Here is a 19,934-nt window from a genome sequence, read left to right on the forward strand (position 1 = left end):
GGTTCCTCTCTCTCTGGGGCCGTCGGGAGCCAGGCCACCTCACTACAGCACCAACTAACTCTTATGTATCCCTCCTGAAAATTTCTGGATTCTGCTGACCCAAGGTCACCTGTTATTGGGCTGCACAAACTTTAGCTCACATTTGCATGCACCTGTCACCAGTAACCACTCCTTTTAGATCAGTGTGACAGCCAATTTTGGGGCATGTCTCAGAAGAAGCCTTCATACAACTAAGCTGTAAGCTAGCACAAGGCAGGTGACAGGGCTCTTGTTCATATTTGGGGTGATTAAGAGATTATGGCCCCTACTGAGCTGTATGGTTTGGAATACCTTGGTTTACGACTGCAGGCCTAACGGTTCTGCTCAGCAGAGTATCATTTCAGGACATCGTGCAAGAAAAAGAAGGTGCAATCCAAGAAAGATAGGATGCCATCAGCTGCTCCAGAACTGGGAGAAAAACCTGCCCCATTGGTATTGAACCAAACAACATTCCAGCACTTCAGCCATCTGAGAAGCCTGAGTTAGTTTCAGACAATATTAAGTCATCCTGCCATTTGCTTGAAAGCAATCACAGGCAAGGGGGTGGTGCTGGTTGAAATACAGCTATTTCTGAGACTCCTACTGCCAGCCAGCAGGTCTGGGGCAACAAACTAACAGGACAGTTGATTTTAGCTTTTACTCTCCCACAGTCCACAGGGGTAATCTGAGAAAATCTCCATTAAAGCCCAAGATCTAGCGTGGCACTTAATTTAAGAGGGAATGTTCATTTCCCCATACCACTGCAGAAACTCCCTAGGCCTAAGCAGTTCCAGAGTGGATCCTGTGTCATCTGCATGAGATCATCAGCCATTCACTCTAATAGAGCCTTTCTTTCCCTCGTGAAAACCCTCAGCAGAGAGGTTCTGTCCAGGCTCCTGCAGTAAGTAACCCAATGTCGGTCAATTTTGTACTTCTCTATACGGTTTCCCCCCCGCCCCCCCCTACGCGCCTCTATCAAGGGGACAACAGTAAATCAAATGTAAGGGAGTCCATGGTCATTACCATGTTGAATCTCAAGATGAAATGACTTCCATAAAGACTTTGTAATTGGAAAGAACTAAAAAAGTTGCTTGGGTCATATTGTTGGATATGTGCTGGTGGATAGTGTATCAGTAGGCCTCTTTACCTCTTTCTCCTCCTTTCAGACCACCACCATCACCAAGGACACAATCTAGATTCTAGAAAGGTGGCCCACCACAGAATAGATCGGCCTAGCCTCCAACCCCCCTTAGGGGCAGAGCACTGGCCTAATCTGCTTGCAGAGAATGAGAGAATCTTGGCCTTCAGAGTGACACTGAAAGGGATTTATGAGATGGAGTTCAAGAAACAAGAATTTGAGGACACAGTCACTCTGCTTTTGAGCACCAAGACAAGTGCAGAGAAGAGCCCAGAAAAGCCATGGAGTGCCGCCATGGCATTGAAACAAGGCTTCAGAAGCAAGAGCTCCACAGAGGGTATCTGCAGAGCCAAAGACAAGAGGCACAATATGCCCCTCTGGACAGCTATGGGCTAGGTATCCAGAAGAGAAGACACCTACAACACTTGACTAGAGAGCTGTGTTGTGTGGGATAGAACTGCACCCTTGCCATTGGTACTAGGGCAATCCCACTGGTTCAGTTAGCAATGCAGTAGCTCTCTAGAGTAGATGTGCTACCTGGCCTTGTGTACACTAGCAAGCTTCATCGCCAGTGGAGGAAGTGGTGGAAAATAATGTAGAGAGGACTCAGATGTCACCAGTGTTTCCTAACCTTTGTGGAAAATCTGGTGGTAAAATATTGGAGCCTCGTCTATACCACAACTTCCAGGATTGGTGCCACAGGTGCAGAATTGTGCGGTTTGTTAATGCAGAGGCAGACTACAGGGACTGGATCCAATAACTTAATTCCTTACTCCTAACTTAATGGAACTTCAAAGGACATTCCATTATCCTCACTTCACAACACACAGCTAGGGCCGGCTCCAGGGTTTTGGCTGCCCCAAGCAGCCAAACAAAAACAAACAAACAAACAAAAAAACCGATCGCAATTGCGATCGTGATCTGTGGCGGCAATTCGGCGGGAGGTCCTTCGCTCCGAGCAGGAGTGAGGGACCGTCCGCCGAATTGCCGCTGAACAGCTGGACGTGCTGCCCCTCTCCGAAGTGGCCGCCCCAAGCACCTGCTTGGTAAGCTGGTGCCTGGAGCCGGCCCTGCGCACAGCTGTCCTGCAGGTCACTTAGGAGTTGCCTTTCTCCAACACCACTGGGCCAACATGATTATCCTAGACTGAGCTGGTAGCTTAGGAACAGATAATGCAGACTTGGGGTTTGAATTCCCCATTCCATCCCAGTGCTCCAAACACCTGGAGAAAGACTCTATGCATGTCTTTGCTCACTTCCTGCTGATCAGTGAGCAGATGCGACTTCTTGCCAAAGAGCTAGTCAGACAAAAGGAGTCACTACAGTAAGCAGCTCCCACTAGTGCTGCTCACAGGGTGGTCACAGTCTATGGGATACTGCCAAGAGATGGGGGATGAAGCCAAGGCACGAGTGGAAGATGACTGTTGGAAGTGGGGGTAGGGCAAAGGGAGGGCACAAAGAAAGAGCAAAGATCTAAAAACAGAGTAGAGAAGAAACTAAAGAGGGGAAGGAAGAGGCCCAAAGGACAGCAGGAAATGGGTCACCAAGAGAACAAAGAAAAAAGATTGAATGGGAACAGAGGGAAAAAGTTTAGAGGGGAAATGGCCAAAGAATTAACTGGAGGAAAGATATTAGAAGAGGGGAAGACAGAGACAGAAGGTAAGAAGCTAGGAGAAGATGGAGTTAAAAATAGAAAGAAAAAGGGGAGCAGTTACAGTGCAAAGAAAGGCACAGCCAAACATTCATCTACATTATGTAATTACATATAGAACCAGCATCTAGTACATCTGGGATGAGGGGTGCGATTCAGCCAGCACTTTACACAGCTTCTCATGGGTTAAGCATATTTGAAGAGCAAAAAGTAACCATCTTGCTCTGACAGGTGGATGAGAAGTTTGATCTGCTGCCCACAGAAATGCATTAGTGTAAAATTCCTCATGGTGTTATCATGAACTGTGTCTAGGAGCTAGTTATTTATAGGAATTATATTTGGGTTATTTGGAATTATATATATTATTTGGGTTATTATAATAATTATATATATTATCTGGGTTATTTTTGGGTTATATTTGGGTTATTTGGAATTATAAAATATGACCTGAATGCATGTTAGTGTCTAAAATTCTGTACTTCATTAGAGTTGCTGCTCCACCACGGAGCTGTATAAAAAATATTTTGAGACCCTGTGTCCCTAGACCACCTCTGTTTATAAGGTCTTTGCCTACTTTTAGAAACTGGCTCTGAATAAGTCAGCTTTGCCCAATTACTTTCAGCTCTCAGCAACTTCATTGCCACCCTTCTTGCTCATGGCTGTTGTTCCACTGAGAGCTAACAAGTCTCAGTGACCAGAAATATCTGCAAGCAACCTCCGTTATTACAGCTGGAGCTTTTAGATACTACCGATTTCCAGCCCCCCTCTGTGCTAGGCCCTGTATAAACAATGAGACAAGCCCCTGCCCCAAAGAGCTCAGACAAGACAAAGAGTGGGAGAGGAAAGAGGCACAAAGATGTAGAAACTTGCCAAGATCACAAAGGCAAGTGACAGGAGAAACAGAACTCAGGTGTCCCGACTTCCAGTCCAGTGTCTGACTTAATAGACCATGGCACCTCTCTAACAGCTGTATCAGTGGTTCCCAGACACTGGGACATGTACTAGTATTCACCAATGATACTTGAGCTGGCTGTCATCTCACTAGTGGTCTCACTGCAACATTCCTCCTTTCATTAGGGCCCAACTGGAAAAAGCAATCATTGCTCAGAAAAGGTTGTGACCCACTGCATTAGCCATACCACGTGGGAACACTTGAAACAAGCAATTTTAGTAAGATAACTGAGGGGGGGGGGGGTCACTTTGTGAACCGGTCCTGCACAGTGTCACTCTTTGGGCAACTACATAAAATGGCCTCGAAGTTAAGGCTAGAGTGCATTATCTGCTCATAGTGAAATATGCTACAAAGGCACAAAGTATGTTAAGTAGCACTCAGTACTGGCAAATCCACCTCCATAGCAATGGAGAAAGGGTTGTTGCAGCTACATTGTTAACAGTAAATTAAAAATGTGTTACCTTGGGGCCTGGAACAGCTGTCCTTTCACACTCCTCCAGGACCTGGCTTGTAGTGAGTGAAATACAGTCCGTCTTCCATGCTTCATCTTGATGCAAAGGATGTTATACTGGAAAATCAGGACATTTTCATACTCTTTCCATTAAAAGCTATGAAAAGGGAAGACATCACCACAGTGGCCCAACACTGGCATTTTTTGAACCCTGTTATGGTCTTGGCCTTCACAACATCCTCTGGCAAGGAGTTCCACAGGTTGACTGTGCGTTGTGTGAAGAAATACTTCCTTTTATTTGTTTTAAACCTGCTGCCTATTAATTTCATTTGGTAACCCCTAGTTCTTGTATTATGAGAAGTAGTAAACAACACTTCCTTATCTACTTTCTCTACACCAGTCATGATTTTATAGACCTCCATCATATCTCCCCTTAGCCATCTCTTTTCCGAGCTGAAAAGTCCCTGTCTTATTAATCTCTCCTCATATGGAAGCCGTTCCATACTTCTAATAATTTTTGTTGCCCTTTTCTGAACCTTTTCCAATTCCAATATATCTTTTTTGAGATGGGGTGACCACATCTGCACACAGTATTCAAGATGTGGGCATACCATGAATTTATATAGAGGCAACATGATATTTTCTGTCCCTTTCTTAATTATTCCCAGCATTTTGTTTGCTTTTTTGACTGCCGCTGCACACTGAGTGGATATTTTCAGAGAACTATCCACAATGACTCCAAGATCTCTTTCTTGAGTGGTAACAGCTAATTTAGACCCCATCATTTTATATGTATAGTTGGGATTATGCTTTCCAATGTGCATTACTTTGCATTTATCAACAATAAATTTCATCTGCCATTTTGTTGCCCAGTCATCCAGTTTTGAGAGATCCTTTTGTAGCTCTTCGCAGTCTGCCTGGGTCTTAACTATCTTGAGTAATTTTGTATCATCTGCAAATTTTCCACCTCACTGTTTACCCCTTTGTCCAGATCATTTATGAATATGTTGAATAGAACTGGTCCCAGAACAGACCCCTGGGGGACACCACTATTTACCTCTCTCCATTCTGAAAACTGACCATTTATACCTATCCTTTGTTTCCTATCTTTTAACCAGTTGCCAATCCACGAGAGCACCTTCCCTCTTATCCCGTGGCAACTTACTTTGCGTAAGAGCCTTTGGTGAGGGACCTTGTCAAACGCTTTCTGAAAATCTAAGTACACTATATCCACTGGATCCCTTGGTCCACATGCTTGTTGACCCCCTCAAAGAATTCTAGTAGATTGGTGAGCCATGTTTTCCCTTTACTAAAACCATATTGACTCTTCCTCAACAAATTATGTTCATCTATATGGCTGAAAATATTGTTCTTTATTACAGTTTCAACCAGCTTGCGCGGTTCTGAAGTCAGACGTACAGGCCTGTAATTGCCTGGATCACCTCTGGAGCCCTTTTTAAAAATTGGCGTCACATTAGCTATCCTCCAGTCATCTGGTACAGAAGCTGATTTAAATGATAGGTTACAGACTAGTTAGTAGTTCTGCAATTTGACATTTGAGTTCCTTCAGAACTCTTGGGTGAATACCATCTGGTCCTGGTGACTTATTGCTGTTTAATTTATCAATTTGTTCCAAAACCTCCTCTAATGATACCTCAATCTGGGACAGTTCCTCAAATCTGTCACCTAAAAAGAATGGCTCAGGTTTGGGAATCTCCCTCACATCCTCAGCTGTGAAGACCGATGCAAAGAATTCATTTAGTTTCTCCGCAATGGCCTTATCATCCTTGAGTGCTCCTTTAGCACCTCGATTGTCCAGTGGCCCCACTGGTTGTTTAGCAGGCTTCCTGCTTCTGATGTACTTAAAAAATTTGCTATTACTTTTTGAGTCTTTGGCTAACTGTTCCTCAAATTCTTTTTTGGCCTTCCTAATTGTATTTTTACACTTCATTTGCCAGTGTTTATGCTCCTTTCTATTTTCCTCACTAGGATTTAACTTCCACTTTTTAAAGGATGCCTTTTTGCCTCTCACTGCTTCTTTTACTTTGTTGTTTAGCTAAGGTGGCTCTTTTCTGGTTCTATTACTATGTTTTTTAATTTGGGGTATACATTTAAGTTGTCTATTATGGTGTCTTTAAAAAGTTTCCATGCAGCTTGCAGAGATTTCACTTTTGGCACTGTACCCTTTAATTTCTGTTTAACTAACCGCCTCATTTTTGGGTAGTTCCCCTTTCTGAAATTAAATGCCAGTGTTGGGCCACTGTGGTGTTTTTCCTGACACAGGGGTATTAAATTTAATTATATTATGGTCACTATTACCAAGCGGTCCAGCTATATTCACCTCTTGGACCAGATCCTGTGCTCCACTTAGGACTAAATCAAGAATTGCCTCTGCTCTGGTGGGTTCCAGGACCAGCTGCTCCAAGAAGCAGTCATTTAAGGTGTCAAGAAACTTTCTCTCTGCATCCCATCCTGAGGTGACATGTACCCAGTCAATATGGAGATAACTGAAATCCCCCATTAATGAGTTTATTTTAATAGCCCCTCTAATCTCCCTGAGCATTTCACAGGGTACGTCTATACTACCCGCTGGATCGGCGGGAAGTGTTCGATGTATCGGGGATCGATTTATCGTGTCTTAATTGATGCCTGTACACCTCGGCAGGAGGAGTAAGCGGAGTCGACGGGGGAGGCCAGGTAAGTCGAACTAAGATACTTTGACTTCAGCTACACGAATAGCGTAGCTGAAGTTGCGTATCTTAGTTCGAACCCCCCCGCTAGTGCAGCCCAGGCCATGGTCACTATCACCATCCTGGTCAGGTGGTCGGTAATATATCCTTACTGCTATATTCTTATTATTAGAGCATGGAATTACTATCCATAGAGATTCTATGATACAGTTTGATTCATTTATGATTTTTGCTTCATTTGATTCTACGCTTTCTATCACATATAATGCCACTTCTCCACCAGCACGACCTGTTCTGTCCTTCTGCTATATTTTGTACCCTGGTATTACTGTATCCCACTGCTTATTCTCATTCCACCAAGTTTCTGTGATGCCTATTATATCAATATCCTCATTTAATACGAGGCACTCTAGTTCACCCATTTTATTATTTATACTTCTAGCATTGGTATATAAGCACTTTAAAAACTGGTCTCCTGTTAGCTGTCTGCCATTACACAATGTAATTGAATAGAACTCTTTTTTATTTGACTGTTTCTGATCAGACTGTGCCTGTAATTTATCATTTTCCATCCTCTGCTCCTCACTAGGACATAGAGAATCTCTATTAATAGATCCTCCCCTAAGGGATGTCCAAACCATGTGCTCCTCCGCACCTGTTGGCTTTACCCCCAGCCCTTAGTTTAAAAACTGCTCTACGACCTTTTTAATTTTAAGTGCCAGCAATTGGGTTCCATTTTGGTTTAGGTGGAGCCCATTGTTCCTGTATTGGCTCCCCCTTTCCCAAGGTTCCCCAGTTCCTAATAAATCTAAACTCCTCCTCCCTACACCGTCATCTCATCCACGCATTGAGACTCTGCAGTTCTGCCGATCTAACTGGCCCTGTGCATGGAACTGGAAGCATTTCAGAGAATGCTACCATGGAGGTCCGGGACTTCAATCTCTTACCTAGCAGCCTAAATTTGGCCTCCAGGACCTCTCTCCTATCCTTCCCCATGTCATTGGTACCTACATGAAGCACGATCAGTGGCTCCTCCCCAGCACTACACATAAGCATACCTAGATGTCTCGAGAGATCCACAACCTTCACACCACACAGGCAAGTCACCATGCTGTCCTCCCGGTCATCGCAAACCCAGCTATCTATGTTTCTAATGATCAAATTGCTTTCACTGCAAATAAAGAAATAGAGAAAACATGTGCACCCTAGAACACTTCCCATCCCTGGTTAGCCGGCAGCACCAGCAGCTAAAAAGGGGCAGAGCTAGAGTGCAGCAGAAATCTGCTCCACTGTGCAGTACTGTTGTAGCTGTGTTGGTCCCAGGATGATAGAGACAAAGTGTGTAAAATAATATCTTATTCTTCTGTTGGTGAAAGGGAAGCTTTAGAGCTACACAGATCATGTTCTGGTCTGGGAAAAGTACCCTGTCATAGCTAAGGTTAAGTTTTAGCAGAGCTGGCTCCAGGCACCAGCAAACCAAGCATGTGCTTGGGGCGGCACATTTTCAGGGGCAGCATTCCAGCCATCTTTTTTTCTTTTTTTTGCTTGGGGCGGCAAAAGCCTAGATCCGGCCCTGGCAGCAGCACGTCCTGCACGGGAGGCGCCCTGGGGCCGCTGCGGTTTGCGTCGGGGAGCAGCGCCCGCACCTTATGGCCAGGCGGGCTCCGAGCGGGACACTTGGGCTGGGGGCCGCCCCGGGGGGCGCACGGAGCTGCCTGCAGGTGCCGCAGGGCGGCTGCTCCCCAGCGCCACAGCTGGGGCTCGGCAAAGTGGCCCGAGCCACTCAGGGACTGCGGCAGGGCCGCCAGGAGCAGCAGCAGCGCCGCCAGGAGCAGCAGCAGCAGCGGGGCCATAAAGGGGACCGGTGCCTGGGGCACTGCCGTGTGGGGCCCACATCCCGCTCTCTGGGGTCCGCTCCCTCTGGGGCTGCCCTGCCCCAGCTCCTCAGCCCTCTGCCGGGCAGTCCCCCCAGCTCTGCCTTCCCGGGTCCCGGCCGGTCCTGGAGGCGGGAGCCCCGGCTGGAGGGACCCTGGGCTGAGGCGCAGCCTGGGAGCCCCGCTGCATACCCCAACCCTGCCAGCGCTGGACCAGCTGGAGGTGATGGGGGAGAGGGCGGAGTCAGCACTAGTGGGGAGGAGCCCAGGGCTGGGGCGGCAGGTGGGGCGGGTGGGGTGGAGAGTCCAGGGTTGGGGCAGCAGGGGGTGCAGGTGAGGGGGGGAGAGCCCAGCACTGGGGCGGCAGGAGGGTGCGGGGGGGAGCCCAGGGCTGGGCTGGGGGGCAGCCAAAACATTTTTTGCTTGGGGCGGCAAAAAACCTAGAGCCGGCCCTGTGTTTTAGTCACAGGTATTTTTAGTAAAAAGTCATGGACAGGTCACAGGCAGTAAAGAAAAATTCATGTCCCGTTACCTGTAGGGTGACCAGACAGCAAGTGTGAAAAATCGGGACAGGGGGTGGGGGGTAATAGGAGCCTATATAAGACCCAAAAATCAGGACTGTCCCTATAAAATCGGGACATCTGGTCACCCTAGTTACCTGTCCATGACTTTTACTATATACCCCTGACTGAAACTTGGTTGCTCTGGGGGGCGGGGCAGCAGCCCAGGAGTACCGTGGGTGCTCTGGGGGAGGGGAGGTGCAGCCTGGGGGCACTGCTGCTGCTGGTCGGGGGGTGGGTGGCGGTGTGTGGCCCAGGACTCCTGCTGGTGTTGGGCAGAGGAGGGGGGCTGGAGGGCTCCCTACGCTGCTCGTGGAAGTGGCTGGCCTGCCCCTGCAGCCCCTAGGTGCCTCGCCAAGGGAGACTCGGCGCACTGCCCCTGCCCGCTCCGCAGCTAGGAGCCGGACATGCTGGCGGCTTCCAGGGAGCCCCTGCCTCAGCCCTGAACCCCCTCCCATACCCAAAATCCTGCTGCTGCAGGGCGGGGGAGGAGCACAGTGGCTGGAGGATGAGGTTTCTTGCATTTGCTCAGGAAATACATGTCAGTCTTACATCCTCTTTCTTCATGTTGTGGAGTTTCCATTTCACACAACAAAATTACATATCTTTCTTTGTTGTTTGCAGTGATGGTGTAGCTATGTTGATCCCAGGATATTAGAGAAAAGGCAGGTAAGATATCTTTTATTGGTAAAAGAGACAAGCTTTTCAGCTACACAGAGCTCTTCTCTTAAAATGTGTTTACTACTTATGCTAAGCAATCTGTTTCACCTTCTCTTTAGCTGTGACACGTGAGTATCTTTCCCAGACCTGAAGAAGAGATCTGCATAGCTCAAAAGCTTGTCCCCCTCACCATCAGAAGCTGGTCCAATAGAAGATATTACCTCACCCCCGTCCCATTGTGCAGTAGACATTTAGCTGCACACAGTGCCTCCCCTTCTAAGTGGGAATTTGGGCTCTTTCAAACCAATCTGTGAGTGAGAATGTTCTTCAGTTCCAAAAATCAAGAATCACTCACATGAAATGCTCTGCCACTAACTCAATAACTCTTCAATCGTGTAGTTCGCTTTAGTGCTTTTGATTTGCACAATCACTGCATACAGAGAGAAGCAGTCTATTGGTAGCCAGGTCCCAAAATAATACACACATTCCTAGGTGAGAGTCAACAGCCCCAGGGCACCCTGCAGTAACTCACTCTGCCTGAATGTAAGTGGGCTGCTGCATTCTGCACTAAGTTATCAATAGGGACCACAGGAAGTTGTAAGTGGTTGCTGGAAGGGCAAGCGCATCACGTAATACATACAGTTCTGCAAGCTCAGGATTACCTGCATGAAAAGTGTACTGTATAGATTGTAATTCAGTGCTGTGCAGGTTTTATTTAATTCCCATATTTGTGTGCAGTTCCATCAATATATCCCCCTTCACTTACATGAGTCCAACAAACTGGACTGTGAAGGAGAAATTAGAACACCAACCCCGTCATGCTATTTAATGATTCCTGGTTAGACTACAGAAGGAATTCAATAAAGACCCACTGTATATTTTGATATTTTTATTACTATAGTCTTGCCTAATGACAATACAGAATCTGAAAACAGCAATTTAAGATGTTTGTATACAACGAAATAGCCCCTTTAGTAGCCAAATATAAAGCACTGCAAGTGTACCAGTACTCCTAAAATAATTGTAAAATTACTTCTAATAAAGAAAATAAAACCATTGTGGCCAGCTCAGTGGGCCAGTGTTAATGCTTGACTCCAGAGTATGACATCTACCTTTGACTCCAAGGCTTGGTCTACACTTACCCCCCAAGTCGAAGTAAGGTACGCAAATTCAGCTACGTGAATAACGTAGCTGAATTTGACATACCTTACTTCGAACTTACCGCGGTTCAGACGCGGTCCATACGCGGCAGGCAGGCTCCCCGTCGACTCCGCGGTACTCCTCTCGTTCAGCTGGAGTACCGCAGTCGACGGCGAGCACTTCCTGGTTCGATTTATCGCGTCCAGACCAGACGCGATAAATCGAACCCGGAACTTCGATCCCCAGCCGTCGAACTACCCGGTAAGTATAGACCAGCCCCAAGTCTCTCTTCCTTCAGTCTGGGTTAGCTTCAGGTAAAAAAAGAGGTTTGAGAAAGAATGGCTTATTTTTGATGTTTCCCATCAAGTCATTGTATAAATGAATATCAGTTGCAATCAGGAGCATCAAAAGCCAAGTGGAGAAAAGAAGAGATCCTCAGAGCTGTCAGGCACACAGGACTTTTCCCCCCAAGGAGTGTATGTGTGGAAGCAATTAGCAACCATATAAATTCCATTAATTAAGATAGCAAATCCCAAGAATTTACACTTCCGTTGAAAAAAAGTGGGAACATTTCCTCACTAGAATCAATAATTTAAAACAACTTTCTCAATAGCTAACCATAATGCTCTATTGGAAAAAGCTAGCTGTTCAATGAATACATATTACCCCCAAAACCCAAGATTTCTCATAAGTAAGGCTAAGATTGTGTTACGGTTATTTTTAGTAAAAATCACAGACAAGTCACGGGCAATAAACAAAAATTCACAGCGCCCATGACCTGCCTGTGACTTCACTAAAATTAACTGGGGTCAGGGTTAAGTTGGGGGGAGGAATGAAGGAGGGGGGAGACCGACAGGCCGAGCCCCCCGCCATTGCAGGGGGAACAGCCCCGGTTCCAGTGGTTGCAACAGGGGCACAGCCACAGGGGGTATGCAGCCCCCGCTCCAAAGCTGGCCACAGCTGTGAGACAGAGGTGTGTAGCCCCGGCTGCAGCCCCCGCCAAGCCCCGGCTGTAGCCCTGGGAAGCCACGAGGGGGGCACATGGCCCCCACTGCAGCTGCCGGGCAGGGGCGCATAGCCCCGGCTGCAGTATGGTCCCCACTGCAGCCCCAGCAGAAGCCATGAGGCTGTGGTGCAACAGGGGGGTGCAGTCATGGGGGGCACGCAGCCCCCACTCCGGAGCTGGCCACAGCTATGGGACAGGGGTGCGCAGCTGCAGCCCCTGCCAACCCACAGCCGCAGTGGGGAGAGGGGGACAGCACACAGCCCTGGGACGCTGTGAGGGGGGTGCACAGCCCCCTCTGCAGCATGGTCCCCGCTGCAGCCGCAGGGCTGGGACGCAGCAGGGGGTGCAGCCATGGGGAGTGCACATCTCCTGCTCCAGGGCCTGCCGCAGATCCTGGACAGAGGCTCACAGCCTGGCTCCAGCCCCCCCTCCAAGCCGCAGGGCAGGGGCTGCAGGGTACTGGTTCCAGCCATCCAGCCCCAGTTGCAGGGCAGGGGTACAGTCCTGCCTCCAGCCCTGGCTTCAGCTGCTGACAGCTGAAGCGGATGATGTAACAGAGGTCCGGTTAAGTCACAGAATCCATGACTACCATAACCTCCATGACTAAATTGTAGCTTTACTCATAAGACAGTTCCACAGGTAGAGCTCAACCTATGCTATCTGCACTAACTGCATAGTATCTTTTTATTCCAAACAGAAGTTGGCTAAAGTAAGGACTACAGGAAGGGAGCAGTCCCTCAACAAAAGTATACCCAGGGTTAAGTATGTATTTGTCACTTGCAATATATATAAGCTTTCACAGTTTTTTCCTAATACTGGTTATAAATACTATTGAAGTTTAGATCACAGTACTGACCTCAGATGAAATTCACTGAAATGTTATGCAACAGTTTTTCCTGGCAGCACTTCAAAATGTGCTATGTCCAATGTCCAAGAATTCTATTGTAACTGAGACCATTTGAGAACCCTAAAAGTGCACAGAGGTGCTTAGCTGCACTATACGAACAAAAAACACTGGGGCTGGTGGGGAAAAAAAAAGGGATAGTAAGGTATTTTAAAGTATTCATTCTAATGCCTTCACTGAAGCTTATATTACTATTTCTGGTCCATTTATGGTCACTTCTTCAGTAAACCAGTCTGCTCAATATATTGAAAGATTTAAGTAACATGGCTTGACATTTTTCTCTGGCAATACTGAAATGCCTTATTACTATCTTTTCTCTATGGAAAAGGCAAAATTTAAACATTTACATTTCTTTCCCTACTAATTTTGTATTCATCTATTTAGCAAGAAAGGACTCATTACACCTGTGTTTCTGACATAGCAGATGTCAGTAAGGCTGCTGCTTTTGCTTCCTTAATTGTGGACGAAGATCAGAAGAGATGAGTAGAAAGACTAGCAGCTCTATGAAATGATAGCTGCTTTAGAGGCAGCACCGGAGTTCAACACAGAGACTATTGTGGTGGGTTTTACTTTGGATATTAAAAAGATACTCAGAATATAAAGCAATTTATAAACTGCAGCAGTTTTAAGGTAGGTCAAAATCTGATTTGCTCAGTAGTAGGACTCCTTTAAATTAGTAATTTAGTGACCATTAAAGCTACAATTTGTGGAATTTAACTGCAGGATTAAGTTATGTTATTCCTCATCTCTGATATAAATGTAGAAGAAGATGAACAAGGCCACTGCTGTGCAGGAGACCAGAAAGATCTCAGCATTTTGTGATGGTGCCATTTGTATTATCTCTTTGGCACTGGTAGGTTGTAAACAGCACTGGTAACTAATTTTGCAGTAGCACATCATGTTATGAAATCTGACTGTTGGCTTTGGAGGGGGAAGTAGACAAGATAAGTCATTCAGCAAGTGCCCCCTTTAACAAGGAATTCTCTCTTATCTCCTCTTTCCTAGTTAAGACAAAGCATACCTCTTTTGTAATTAGACACTTGTGATGCCAAGACAATGGCTATTTAGCACTGGACAAGAACTGAGGAATGGCCAAGAGTCTCACAGGCACACAGTTAAACAATGCAAGAAATAGGAAACAGAATAACTTAACTTGGCATTGGACTCCCTAATTAGTCAACTATCACACCACTGGACAACCTATAGCAACAGTCACGTATTTCTAGGTGTAACAAGTAGTATGACTAATGGTGCTAGTGAGCTATGCAAATAGACTGGACTACTGCTAAGTCAGGTTAGGAAAGGCTCAGTATCATCCATTTTGCATCCCTAATATACTGGGTTACAGAAAATGAGCTCAATAAAATAATACTAAATTACGAAACTAAAACTGATCACATTCTCTATATAAGGTATAAAATATTGACTGAATACAATCTGTTACAAAGTACATATTACAAAAATTACCATGCATTTGCACATAACATACTAACGTGACTTCCAAGTCACAGGCGAGGTAAAAGATATCCTTCCCAGTGAGAGAGACTATTGCATTCCAACACTGGAATGTTTCCTCTTAATCTGCATATGAAGTCATCTGCAAAGAAGGCAGAAATATGAATATTTAACAGTTAGCTGTTTTGTAACTATACCTTGTTTTTTAGAAACTGAACTGTAGTTTGTGTATCAATTACTCAGTGCTAACAGTCAAAGATCCTCTTCGGTATTCCACATGTGGGTCTATTAGGTGCAGTCTACATGATGTCTAAGATTCCTTCCATCAGCCTCATTAGAACACACTTTGCCAGACACACCAACCCCCCCCCGCCTTTTCTGAATTCTGGAGCAGGAGACTGCCTGTGGGGATAAGGCAAGTTTGTTTTTCTAATGGTTCATAAACACAACAAAGACTAACATTAAGATTTAAAACCTGAGATCCAGGCAATGTTGAAAAAATGGATTTCCTTTATGCCTAACAATGTCATGACATCACTACTTAAATGCATTGTGTGACATCCCATGGGAGAAGTTTGCTAATATGACAGACTTTCTACCTCAAAACTGAGGACATAACTTTTTCTTCCCTACTCCCCCAAATCCCTACAGTTCCTAAAGCAGTGTCTCAAACTGTGGTCCAGGGAGAATTTTCTGGGTGTACGCAGACAGCAGGTTAGTCACATGGTGCTGGATCTATTTCCAGGTGCTAAACTGAATTCAAAGCATACTAAATATTTCCCAAGTAAGCACTTGCTGTGGTCACCACAGGGCTCTTATTTAATCACCACTGGGAGGGGAGGTAGACCATGTGATTGGAAGGGGAGGCAGTCCATGGGATGCATGGTCTACACTATGAAAGTCTGAAGACCCCTTTTCTATGGCATTCTGGAACACTATACAAATTGTTACACACCAACACAAGACACAAAATTAGCATATGTAACATATTGATAGATAGAGTAGTGGCTCCCAATTTCTGAAAATAATAGAACATAAATAAAAAAGTGTTAACACAAAGCTAAGGTTGCATACCTAAGAACCCATAACTAAGGAAATGTGAAATTTAAAACTGAATGTATAATCTTAACCTTGCTCACTTGCACAAAGCCTAATCAACTGATATTTCTGAAATGCCATTTTTTCTACAAAAACTTACAGTGATTGTACTTAAGTTTCCTCCACTGTGAAAGATTATCATTTATAAGGATAATTCCCTATAAAAATATGCTTAGTATTTATATAAGATGTGTGCAGTTAAACATTTCTACTGGCCCTATTAGTATTTCCCAGTTTGTGTACATTTAGCAGAATACATGCAAAAAGTGCGAGAAGTGCACAGTAAAACATAATTAAACATACTATGAATTAGGGATGTAAATATTTAAAAAGTTTACTGTTTAAATGATTAAAATTATATCATTTAATTGGTTAACTGATTAAAGGGAAAGGGCCCTGGGCCACTCCGACTGGCATGGGGTTGGGAATTAATGGTTAGGGTGGGTCAACCGGTAAGACTAATGCTTACCATTTAACATTTTACATCCCTACTACGAATGTTCTCTAGAGGATTCCCAAACATTTGAAGTAAGGCCCATACCCTGAGATATTACCTTCCCTTCCATTCATGATCATGCAGACCACTTCAGAGAACAGAGCATCATTTTTTTTTTTTAAAACAAGAGAAGAATACACCCATGATAGTCAACCAAATAACCGAACAGAATAGGAACCAGGACATTGCCTCAGCATTTTAATACCCTTTCTGAAGGTGACAAAAACCTGTATTCTGGTGCATCTCTAGATTAAATAAATTTTAAGGGAGAGAGATGATAGTTTTGATCACTTCAAGTCCCAGATTCAAGAGCTCTATATCTGTTCTAGATACAGACAACTGGGATTTCAGGATAAAAGAGCCCTGAGGCAGCCAAACTTCTGTGACACAACATATCACCCACCATGCCTCCCTTTCTCAAGGGAGCAGCTACCACCCTCATCAGCATCATGAAGATAAAAGCTGATGTCCATGTGATTGAGAGGGCCCCGTACTGCAGGTGGACAGCCTCCAAACAATCCCCATTCAACTTTCAGATGCTAATTAGCAATAGACCTGTGCAAGAAAGTATCATGAATTGTCAAAACCAGATGGTGTCCTGAATCAACTCCTAGAATTGACTACATCTATTTCAACATTCATGAATCCAGATATTCATACTACCCCCATCACTAAGACTGCATTAAAGCAAGGACATGAAGTTTTGTTCCCTCCATCTCCATTTCTCAGTCAAATAATTGTTTTTAATGTTATTGTAGAATGGATACATCTAAGTGAGCTGTAACATTTTCCTCCAACCTATGCTGGCAGCAAGTTACATAGCCATGGGCCACTTGCCAAGAAAGTGTTGTCTCCTGCACTCATGAGTCTCAATTTTGAGGTTGGTAATTCAATGTTTCAGTAGAAAGAAGATCTGGAAGATCACACTTATCTGAGATAAAGTGGTCCCTCTGCTAATTTGAGCCAAATCCATGGAAGGCTTTGAAGACAAGGACAAAAAACTTTGGATTTGATGAGGAACAAGCATAGTGAGAGGAGCATAAGGGCAATTGTACTCTCAGCAGCTCGTGACGCTCGTTAAATGGGCTGCTATATTGGGACCAGCGAGATTTTTTAAACGGTAGGAGCGTATTTATTCCTCAACAATTTGAGAAAAGATTGGAATCTGCCCAGCTGTTAATAGACTTTAAGAAAGCATTTTAAAAAGTTTTATATATACTCATTCATCCATCCAATAGACTCTGAGCTGCAATGAAGGAAATTGGAATGCCTGACAAAATTATTAGGATGGTACAACTGAGTTTGCAATTCAAAAAGTAGACTGTGAAAAGCAAGAGAAATCTCTTCCCCATTTGACATCAACACTGGACTAAGGTGGGGAGATGCATTATCCCCAGGACTCTTTAACGTGGCTATTGAAATAGTGGTGCAATCACTGTGAAATTCTCAGAATGGGGGTGAATTTAAATGGCCTGACCAACTTTTTGGATACACTGATGACCTGAGCTATCCAAGAGACAGAAGGTACAAAGGACGATTGAAGACTTGAAGGATGTGGCAAGAAAAATGGGACTTTAGACCGAATATATGGTTGTAAAATGAGGATCTTGGACAAGCTTACTTGGCAATTGATAAACAAGTTTGATAGTTTAAATGCCTAGGAGCATTAATTACCAACAACAGTTAGGTGAGGGAGGAAATAGAAGGCATGATTAGAGAGAGGAAATGCCTGTTACATTTCTCTGCATGGAATTTTCAGCTCGCAACAACTGAGAAAGACCAAGCGTCAGATCTGAGGCCATTGTAAGGGCTATTGTTTTATATATATGTGAGAGAAGCAGGCACTTACTAAGAAGGAAGAAAGACAGCTTATAAATACCTTCAAAAATACAGGGTTGAGATGAAGTTTTTGGTTAGTAAGGCCAAAAGAAGAAGATCTAATAGGGAACTGCAGGAGGTCTATGATGAACCAAGTATAGTAGTAGTGAAATCCTGATGACTCCAATGGGCAGGGCATGTAATTAGGATGCCAGAAGACAGACCAGCTAAACATCTCTTGTAAGGACATAGTTGTGGTGTCTGACCAAAGAGAAGATGGAAGAAAAAATTTAAGCAAAATCTAAGAGCTCTTAACGTGAATTACCATCAATGGGGAAAAATATGCACTTGACAGAAAGATGTGGGGGCAAACAGACTGGCCAAGGACTTCCATGGTCTACATAGTCAGGGAGGAGTAGGAGTAGATGTGTATTACATTAACCTAGTCTAAAGGTCATAAATGCACAGATCACCATGGCACAGTCCAAATCACAGGACAGCATACTGTCTCCTGGTTGTGCATAGATGTAAAATCAATTTACTGAAGCCAATAAAATCATTTGGTCATTTTAAGTCCAGGAGAGGGCAGCCTGTAGTCATCTTAAATCACCAGTTGATCAAAGCATTGCAACAACAAATAACTATTTATCCATGAAAATTCTTACTTTGTCCTAAGAGTGCAGAAGAATGGACTTGGATGGTAGACAAAGTCTGAATGTAACTTTTCAGATAGCTGTTTAAAATACATACTAGAAAGCCTTTAAGTTCATGGTCAACATTCTTTAATTGTCTAAGTGTCAAAACAGTTTGCCAGATGGAAGTTATCTCCACTATTAGAACAGTAGCACATGACAGTGTTCTCAAGACAAAGCTCAAACAACAGAAATTAAGAACTGAATATAGTTCTCTACATTTTTCTGGAAATTGAAAGTTACATTTTAAAAAATGTAATCAAGTTTTCATAATACCTTTTTCATTCAGAGCATCAATATTCAATTAAGTTAAGTTTAAGTATGCTTATTCTGTCCTCACGGTACTGATTTACTTCACTTTAAAAAACACCTGTGTGAACATTTAAAAATGTAACATGAAATGGACTCAGCCTCTTAAATCAATCAGTTGACCTGTTATTGTTTTCCAATGCCTTGAAACACCTACTAAGGACAATTTATTTTTCTTATTGCAATTATTATAATCATTTGAAGGTCTTACCAAAGAATTTATACATGGTGTCCATGAACTGCACTGCTGTCTCCCTCACCACCTTGCATCTGTATTTGCATCTGAGCCTGCATTCTCGCAATCATCTCTTGCATGCGACGAAGCTGGAAAAGACAAATAGTATAGAAAAAACCTTTTAGTCTTCTCTCCTAAGCAAGTGGCTCTTCACTGCCACAACGGATTGTTTCCTATTCAATGACAACTAATTTTGGTCTTCACTAATACTTTTCTGATGTCAGATGTTAAACATTAAAATAAAATATATACTGCTTTTCTTCACTCATAAAAATATGTAAGTAATTTACTGCTTAAAGTAACAGGCATCGCTTTTGAAATTTGGCACCAGTTTCCCAAGTGTGTCTCAGCAGAAGCTTCTACTTCCTCTATTTCCTGTTGGTGTTATTTTCTTAGTTACAGCAATACATTAAAATGGATTGTGTGTGGTGGTGTTGGAGAGCTGAATGAAACTATTTACAGTCACTGAAGTTATTAGTAAAGCCCTAGTCTGCAAGCTGACTTTTATGTCCCCTCCACCCATCCCTTGATCCTTGACAGAAAGAGGCAATACTTGAAGCATTCCAGCTATAGTAAAATAATTCAGACAACCTCTTCTGTGGCAGATAGGGATTACTGCCAGGAACCCAGTTGTGCTGGTAATGCATGCATCCATCCAAACATATAGGATATTAAAACTAAGAAAACTTAGATTGGGGTTCTACAAATTCAAACATTTTAGAATTATAGAATTGTCTCTTTAAATGCACAAGTCAGGAAACAACTGTTGAGATTAACCCAACCATATT

At 44.1% G+C, this 19,934-nt stretch overlaps 1 protein-coding gene across 4 annotated transcripts in view; it reads right to left on the bottom strand.

Moving 5' to 3' along the window:
* Positions 1-12,568: 12,568 nt before the first annotated feature.
* SEPTIN2 (septin 2) overlaps positions 12,569-19,934 on the bottom strand; it is a 62,284-nt gene continuing 54,918 nt past the window's right edge. For all 4 annotated transcript variants that reach the window (XM_026660820.2, XM_024214389.3, XM_024214390.3 and 1 more), the window contains 2 exons: positions 19,123-19,235; positions 12,569-14,640 (listed from right to left, as the gene is read on the bottom strand). In XM_026660820.2, coding sequence (XP_026516605.1) covers positions 19,131-19,235 — 105 coding nt within the window. In that variant the 3' untranslated portion in view covers positions 12,569-14,640; positions 19,123-19,130. The remainder of the gene's footprint in view (positions 14,641-19,122; positions 19,236-19,934) is intronic.

Source organism: Terrapene carolina, unplaced genomic scaffold (assembly GCF_002925995.2).
Source record: "Terrapene carolina triunguis isolate 2854851 unplaced genomic scaffold, T_m_triunguis-2.0 Scaffold837, whole genome shotgun sequence".
Taxonomy (NCBI): Eukaryota; Metazoa; Chordata; order Testudines; family Emydidae; genus Terrapene; species Terrapene triunguis.